Raw genomic sequence first — 8,498 nt, forward strand, 5'->3', positions numbered from 1 at the left:
GAGTTTAAAGACATATTGGGAATATTTGACTTCATAGAGAGCAACTTCTTGGAGATGAGGGATGGGCTGGAGAGCTCCTAAAAAGGTTTTTAGTGAAAAGATTTGTAATCTGGAATTATTCACTTTGAGAACTTAAGAAGATTAATCTATATAGAATATATTAATATATACGGATATAAAAACTTATCCAGTAATATAGAAGTATATATAATATGTATAAATATACAAATATATACTTTTTATATATTAATATTATATTCTCAGAGTGAAAATAGTTGATACCAAGAAACTGTACGAGAGGAAAAATACAAACCATGAAAGTAAAAGCAAATTTAAAATGAGATTAAAAAGTTAATGAGGACAAGTAACTTTTCTCATAAATGGTGTGTTAGTTGTTCCTACATCTTTTTATCTGATATTGAAAAACATGCAGAGAGAGCCCTTAAAAAAAATCAAGTAAGTGAGCTTAGTACACAAGTATATAGCTAAAAAGGATATGGAGAGCCTATGATGCCTAGGGAGTCATATGGGTTTGGTTAAAATGTGGATATAAATCTATGGATAAACGTGTATAGGTAAAAAATATATGGACAGATATCCTGTAAGCAGACAGGACACCCAGACCCTTGTAATCAGTGCCACTGGAAAAGATATCCCTATCTGAACAGAGTATCTGCTGTTCTAAATTATAACAAAAGAGGTAAAGTACAGTAATATCCATATGGCAATGAAAATAATAATTATTTCTAGCAGTTACGTATGTTTTATTAGAGAAAATCAATATTTATTTGTTTAACAGCCAGAGCATTTTTTGTTTCTTAGTCTTGATCAGGTTTGTGACATGGAAATAAGCAAAACATTAAAAAATATACATTCCTTGATGTGGTTTTTTTGTGTGTCCATTTTAGGTTTTCTCTAACCTTTTAATTCATGCTAACTGACAGTTTTTACTTTCCCCAGGGTCCTCCAGGAGGTGGAGGGCCACCAGGAACACCCATCATGCCTAGTCCTGCAGGTACTGAAATATACTTGGAAATAACAGAATTGTAAGAGATTTTAGGAAGTACACTTTTTCTTTTCCTATTCAGATAGCTAAATTATTTGGTCTCTATTTTCTGTGTCAGGGTTTTTTTCTCCCTACTTGCTAACCTCTCCAGCACAGGAGGGTAGGGAAGTTTCCTAAGTGGCCATAAAAACTTACTGCACCAGTATATTACTTCATTGAATACAATTCTTGGGATTTAAATATATAAAAATAAAAATAAAAACCAAAACAAATAAAACTCCTCCAGAAAATGAACAAACAAAAAAGGCAACCTAAGATTAAGATATTTTGAAGTTCTGTGTTCCAAAGCATGACAACACTTAGAAATTGGCTACCTGTGAGTTTTGCCCAGGTATTTACTCACCTCTGAGACCAGCTCAAAGATTCCTTAGCCCAACCATCCCTGTGTGTTCTGACATGAGCCAGGACAGCAGACAGGTTTTTCCCAGAACCTGGGGACGGCCAGGGATGTGTGTTGCACAAGGTTCTGGTGGATAAAGAACTTTTTGCCTGCCTCACTGAATATTAAAAATACTTTAATAGGCTGATTTTACTTCAGGCTAAAAACCTTGCTGTTCCCCCTTTTCCTTTTCCTCAGACAGCATCTTTGAATGTTCTAGTGATATGTAGTGCTCTGTATGTAATGGAATTATTAGCTTGGATTAATGCTTAGAAAATCATCTTGGAAATATTGATTAGTAGACAAAATCCTTGATTTCTTTTCCTGTTGTACATAGAATATCATTGGGTGTGGAATGGGCTTGTGGAGGGTCTGGGTGCAGAGTGCTGAGCTCTTTTTATTCTCTGTGCAGATAGTGATATTCCAGAGTTGCCAATATTTTTTTTTTAGATCACACTGTCCCCTTAGGGATGTATACAGACTTTTGTCAGGTCATTGTCCTTCCAGTTTTTGTCATTTTGGGGTTTTTCTGCAAGCATTGCACCAGGCTGTACCACGAAGATAGATCAGCTAAAGCCTCCCTCAGGAGTGAAGGATCTTTGCACAGTGTTCCACTGAAGACTAGGATATATTCAAATTCATATGGACTTGACAGGGATGAGAGTAGAAAACTGTAACTCTCAGTCTGTGTAAGGAGAAGCTTTTTATCATTTATTACAGATAGAAAACAAATTACAGGAAGTACTGATAAGAAACAAACTCCCATTTCATGAATAATATTGAAGATGAGTGAAGAAATTTAGAACTCCAGGAAACAGGATTTTAGGAATTTAATAGTTACAAGTTCGTGGTGATTTATAAACCTTTTAATAGTCATGCATAAAGCTAGAGCCCAGAAGCAGTCACCTGGGGACCATGGCAATTATTTCTTTTCATAGCCCTGTTGTGTGGCAGCAGTGGATAGAAAGAGAATAAAATCTGCCATTATATTGCCACTGTGTATAGCATTGAGGCACAGTAATAATATGAACAAAATGACAGGAAATGTATGAGGTGAGTAATTTCATTGAAAAGTGTATTTTAGCACTTAAAATAATCTCTTATTACAGATTCAACCAACTCTGGAGACAACATGTACACTTTAATGAACGCTGTGCCACCTGGGCCCAACAGACCTAATGTAAATATGAATTTTCTTACATCTTTCTTTGAGTAGTGCAGCCTTTTGTTTATCCAAACACTGTGTTTCCAGCAGCTATCATTATTGCTAAGCTTTCCTTTTTAATGGGTGGCTCTTCAGTTGTGGGCCTCTGGGAAAAAGAACCTGCCAGTAGAACTTTAAAATAAATATATGTAGATATGCTAAGTCATTATGCAGTAAACTGCAGATTGTTTGGCTAAAATGGTAGTATCTTTTAAATGTGTGAAGAGCTAAATTTAAGGTTAATTATTTAATTGGATAGAAACTGCTCAAGTTGTGAAGGTGATGAGGAGCTTTACAAGTTAGGGTAGGTCAGGTGGGGTTTGAAAGCTGTTAATTAATCACTGATGGATTTAAGGGAGTTATAAAATTTCCTATAACGCCAGTGGGGATGGGGCTGAGTTGCCAGCAGCAGTCTGAAAAGCCATACAAAACCAAAACTGAAGTAAATAATAAATAATTACTCTGTTGGATTCCAGCCTACAGAGATGACAGTCTCCAAAAATCATGGAATTGACCCCAAAATTGCTGGTTTCCAGTCTTCACAAGACACCTTCTCTTAAAGGTCTGAATGGGACTTGACAGTGTCTTCTCATTCAGAGCTGAGGATTTGTCCTTACTTTTTTCCCTCCCTTCTCCTGAGGAATATTTTCTCTTTATTAGGTTGTGTGATAAGTAATTGTTGAGTTTTTAATGCCTGCTCCTTTTGTAGTTTCCACTGGGGCCAGGCTCAGATGGACCCATGAGCGGACTGGGTGGAATGGACTCGCACCATATGAACGGATCATTAGGTAACAGTAACAGTAAATGCTGAATTCCCAGTGCCCCTGCTGTTCTCTGGGACTAATTCTTGGAGTTCTGTGGAAGACACTTTGTTAAAATGTATGGAAAAAAATTCTGTGTACATCAGTGAGATGAAGGGAATGATTTGAAGAGGCTGTGGCAATGAAAAAAGAAGTAATTGAAGCTCAGTGACCAGACTTGTTGTGGACAATAACAATTCAGCATAGGCCTGTATCTCCTAAAGAGAATTACTTTTTTTGTTTTAGGAAACATGTCCCTGAAATTTTAGATTACTTTATACAGGGACACTTTTACAGACTTTCCTTACCCATTACAATCCTAAAATGGATAGTTGGTTTAATTAGTAATGATGCACATTGCATTCAAGTCAATGAAAACCTGTGTGAGAGGCAGCCACACCTTTTTCTATCGCTTTCTGCAGGCTAAAATTTCTTTCTTCTCAGCTAAAATGAAATATTCAATTGCAAGTTATGGGAGGATTTTACATGTACCTAGCACATAGTTTATCCTTTTGGGGCATGACAAGATAACTCCTCATAACATCTATGTATCTGGTGTTTTTAGAGAGGCAAATCATATTCCTTCTCAGCCCCAGTTTGCCGGGCTGTGTGAAGGAGCTGTTTCAGTCTTCTCCCACAGCTCCATTTCTGATGGTTTTGCTGTGATCTCTTCTAGTTTTGTACTCAGTACTCTTCCAGAATTTGTCTTCCCTGAAAATACATATCTTTTGCTGCTAAAAAACCCCTTTTCTTCATTCATCCATCCTAAAATTGCATTTCCCTTATTCTCTGCTTTACCTGAGGTGAGAGCTCTACAGCATGTGAAAAAAGCCCTCAGTTTTCAATTGTCTTGCACTCACTATATTTAATTTTATTTGGTTTCCATTACTCTGCTCATCAGGATGATCTGTTTTGTTCTAAGAAATACTCAGTATATGTAGTGCAGCAACAGTTGATGGAGCCTCAGACTGATTGAGTGGATTATTCTGTACCAAATGTAAACTTCTAGTAAGTTGGTTATTTTTTAAAATGTTGATGTTGCACTATGTATTTTCTGTGAAAAAAAAAAATTATTGGATTAGCTTCAACTCAAAATTAACTGAGCAATTGTCTGTTTTAATTTCAGGCTCAGGAGACATGGACAGTATTTCCAAAGTGAGTATCTAATCAAATATATGGAATTTTTAGAGTGTTTCACTCTAAACTCATTTCTTTGTCTCCATTATGAATCTTTTTGTTATACACATTTATTGTATCATATCTATATTATATATAATTACCTCCAGTTCATAATCTGACTGATCATGTTGTAGTCTTTGGTACTCTTAAAATAAATGAAACCAGTTCTAATAATCAATTCTAGTCAAATGTAAATTTGGGACAATCTCCTTAGGGTGTTGCAGGATTGGGTTTGTCACCTCTAAGGTAATGTTAATATCTTAATCCTCAGGATAAATTTCCAAAAACTAGATTAAGAAGTACTTTCAGCAGAAACACTGTTTTGATGCCACAAATCATTAAATAGCTGGAAAAGGATGTGAGTTTTATCTGCAGGGATTTGGCATCTATAAAAATAATATTTGAATATGTTACTTCTGTAAAAATAAAACTTCTATGGATGTGATCACCATTAACGTGGGAATTAATGAGCTGATGTAGTATTGGTAAAGGGGCATAAATAAAGAGGACCCTGTGTTCTTAAATTTTATAACATTTTCAGACTCTTCATGATGTAAAGTGATGGATGGAAAAGACCACATTGCCTCAGCTGTGCTGTGCTGGGCTGTGCAGTGAGGGATTCGATAAAACCCTCCTGTGAGGTGACCAGCATACAGCACATTGTTATCAAAGCCTGTGGTTTTTCTTCACTATCTTACTGCAAACTGCAGCATTTTTAAGGGAAAAAATCCAAAACATTTCCATTCCCATGGGATAATTTTTAAAGCCTGTATTCCATTTTTAGTTGGTCAGGATGTGCTGGTACAGGTATCAGCAGCTCTGTAAACTTGGGTCCTAAACAATTTACTTGAAAGTCTCATAATATGTTAGCCTGCATGAATAACTCATGGAAATAACTTTTTATCTTTGTGTTTTTTAAGTAAGTAAAAGAAAAATGCTGTTAATTTTGCCTGTAAAACAGTTGTCTGTAGAAAATGGATCCAGTCCTGGCAGAATCAATACAGCTCACAGAATTCATAGCTTTCTAGAGAAGATTTTGACTAAATTATCTGAATGGCAGAACATAAAGTTTTTTATGAAGTAAGCTCAGACAAGGGCAGTAAATGAACTGAAATTATGTGTGTTAAATAAAAATTACCAACCTGCATTTATTGCAATGCCCATGGAATTTGTGCAGGCACCAGGGGCACCCTTGCTTTGGAAAATCCCAGTTGGAGCTATAGTGCTGGACCCCAAGTGGCCACAAAAGCAGCCTGGGGGAGTCACTACAATGGGATTTTTTCAGGAATTTGGCCCTTTGGGGCTGGCGTGCTGCAGCAATGGCAGAATGCCAAAGCTTAGTTCTACACAGAGCAACATAAAATAGGGGGAAATCCCCCAGGAACAAGCAAAAGTGCAGGAGCATCATATAAAAGAAATGTGGCAAGGTCTGTATATTCCTGGGTGTCGAGGCCGGTGGGAGTGCTGTGGCTGTGTAGCCTGACCTCCTGTGTCACTCGGGCTCTGGGCTGCCCTGAATTAATGCTGCTCAGGGCACAGCAGCAGTGGCAGAGCCAGTGGGTGCAGCCTTCTCTGAGCTCTGGGTCCCTGAATGTCTGTTGTGCTGGCTGCACTGCAGAGCAGACCTGATTCACTGATGTCAATGGATGTCAATATTGTTATTGTTATTGATGTCAGTAGCCTCGTTAGGCTTCAGTTGTCTTTGATGGACGTGTTGTCCAGTGGTCTGAGGACCACAGTTGTGGAAGTAGTGAATTAGACTGAAGAAAGCAGAAGGGCTAAGGCAGGGCTTTTGACCCAGCTCTCTGAGCTGCATTTCAGATGCTGTTAAATAATTTCTGCTTGCAGGTCATGTATCTAATTGGTTTGGTATTTATATTTATATTGCGTTCAATTTTTCTGAATTAAAAAAAAAATCCAAGGAAAGAACTGTGATAGATGTAAGGATTTCATTATGAGGTCCATGGTTTCACTGCTCCTTTTCCCTGACTTCTCTTTTTCCATCATGAGTCTTCTGAGTCGGAGATGTAGCAGTGATGGAATGAGGATTGCCTGTGGTCCAGGCATGGCAGGGCACTGCAAAGCAGCTTGTAAGAGCACCTGACTGATGGTAGTGTGTACAATAACCATGTGTGAGCTGTTGATGCACAATAATTCCTCTGGCAATTACCTTGTTTCACCCATTCTGCTTCTGAAGTTGCAGAGGTCTCTGTGCACTTCTGTAAGGAAAAGAGTAACAATTAATTTTTGCAAGGCTTTAGATTGTTACTATTTCAGTGAATTGTGACCATGCTGAGCAGCCCTCAGTCTGCAAAGGTCTGTGCAGACCTGATCCATCCTGCCTTTAAGTACATCTTTTGTCTATCTTTAAGTACATACCCATAACTCACACATGTCAGGGCTCACAGACGTGCCTGCATTCAACCACATGATTTAATGTGGTGACAGAGCTTCCTCATATCCCTGCTGCAGCCTTTTATAGCTTTTCTTGACTTCAGCAGAAGCAGATGCTGGCTATAGCCTGAAAATGAGGCCCAGGTAAATAATCCTTGCTTCAGGGAAGAGAACATTACTTAACAGACTAAAATTAGTGACTGAATCATGCAGAACCTTGCTGGGGCTGATTTCTCATCCTCGAGAGGCCCAGTGCACCAAGTTCTGTGTGGAGCATGCCCTGGGCTCACCTGGTGAGGCTGGAAAGGAACTGAAACCTACAGCACTGAATCTGTATTTTGTAATCTTTTTTTTTAACAGAACTCTCCCAGTAATATGAGCATGAGCAACCAGCCTGGCACTCCCAGGGATGACAGTGAGATGGGTGGAAACTTCCTAAACCCTTTTCAGAGCGAGAGTGTAAGTATTCCATTACCTGGGTTGTTGGATTGCAAAGGTGAACATGTATCTGTGGCCTTTTGTATAGAAAAAGAAACTTTACAAGTTTTGTAGTGTGCTTGTAGTGCAGCACTGTGTCTTGCATGTTTTTTAATACTTTCTGAAAGTACAGTATTGATTTGAATAAAAAATGCTGTGCAAAAGAGAGCTGAAACTGGAATAGGTGGGAGGCATAGATTCACTGCAGAAACTCTCTGGGCCACAAGGTCAGTGAAAAAGCAGGATTTACACTGAAGTATGTGATGAGAGCACCAGTAGATTCCATGTTGCAGTGTGCTGTTACACCCATAAAAGGCAGAGGTTCCACTAGTGTTCATTCTGGGGAAAATTATGCTTATTTTTTTTAGATATATATATGGAATGCTCAAAGCAGCAAAATGTGATGTAAACATTTTACAGAGCAAGTCTGGTATTGTCATACTCATGTGCCTGAAGCTGGGTTTCTAAATCCACCTCTAGGTCCCTAAGTAGGAGTGTAACCTCATTACCTGTGCCAGTGGTGACCTACTGCTCAGTAAACAGCTTCTCTTAGATCTCAGCGCAGTTGAGTTCCATGGAAAATTTCCTGGGAATCTGATTTTGAGGGGGTTTGGGAGGTTTTCTTTTTCAGCTAGTGAAGAGTTTCTGCCAGTTAGCTGTTGGTGGGCACACATTCAGGTTGTGTGGAGTGTTGAAGAAAGCTGTCATACACAACCTAAAAAGAGCAGTGTTTAATATCTGCCAAAATGGCAGAAAGCACAGAGGCTCCATGAGACGTGGTCCCTGCTCCTGGCAGCCCTTGGCTCCCAGTCTGGCACGCTCTGCTGTGCTGAGGGCAGCCAGGGTCACTGAAACAGGGCCGTGGGAACAAGAGGACATCAGTGGTACTCTGGAGAAAATCAGTGTTCTCAGACATTCCCTGGGTTCCGGGTGTTTTTGTGCTGCCTGGAAGAGCCAGGGACTCAGATTTTTCAAGGTTTTGTTGAGGTGTGTGCATGC

At 38.9% G+C, this 8,498-nt stretch overlaps 1 protein-coding gene across 2 annotated transcripts in view; it reads left to right on the plus strand.

The window, feature by feature from the left end:
* The window catches only part of SSBP2 (single stranded DNA binding protein 2), a 137,495-nt gene that overhangs the window by 115,533 nt on the left and 13,464 nt on the right, over positions 1-8,498 (plus strand). For both annotated transcript variants that reach the window (XM_030968366.1, XM_030968368.1), the window contains 5 exons: positions 961-1,015; positions 2,555-2,625; positions 3,359-3,437; positions 4,576-4,604; positions 7,383-7,481. In XM_030968366.1, the coding sequence (XP_030824226.1) occupies positions 961-1,015; positions 2,555-2,625; positions 3,359-3,437; positions 4,576-4,604; positions 7,383-7,481 (333 nt within the window). The remainder of the gene's footprint in view (positions 1-960; positions 1,016-2,554; positions 2,626-3,358; positions 3,438-4,575; positions 4,605-7,382; positions 7,482-8,498) is intronic.

The sequence above is a fragment of the Camarhynchus parvulus genome, chromosome Z (assembly GCF_901933205.1).
Source record: "Camarhynchus parvulus chromosome Z, STF_HiC, whole genome shotgun sequence".
NCBI lineage: Eukaryota > Metazoa > Chordata > Aves > Passeriformes > Thraupidae > Camarhynchus > Camarhynchus parvulus.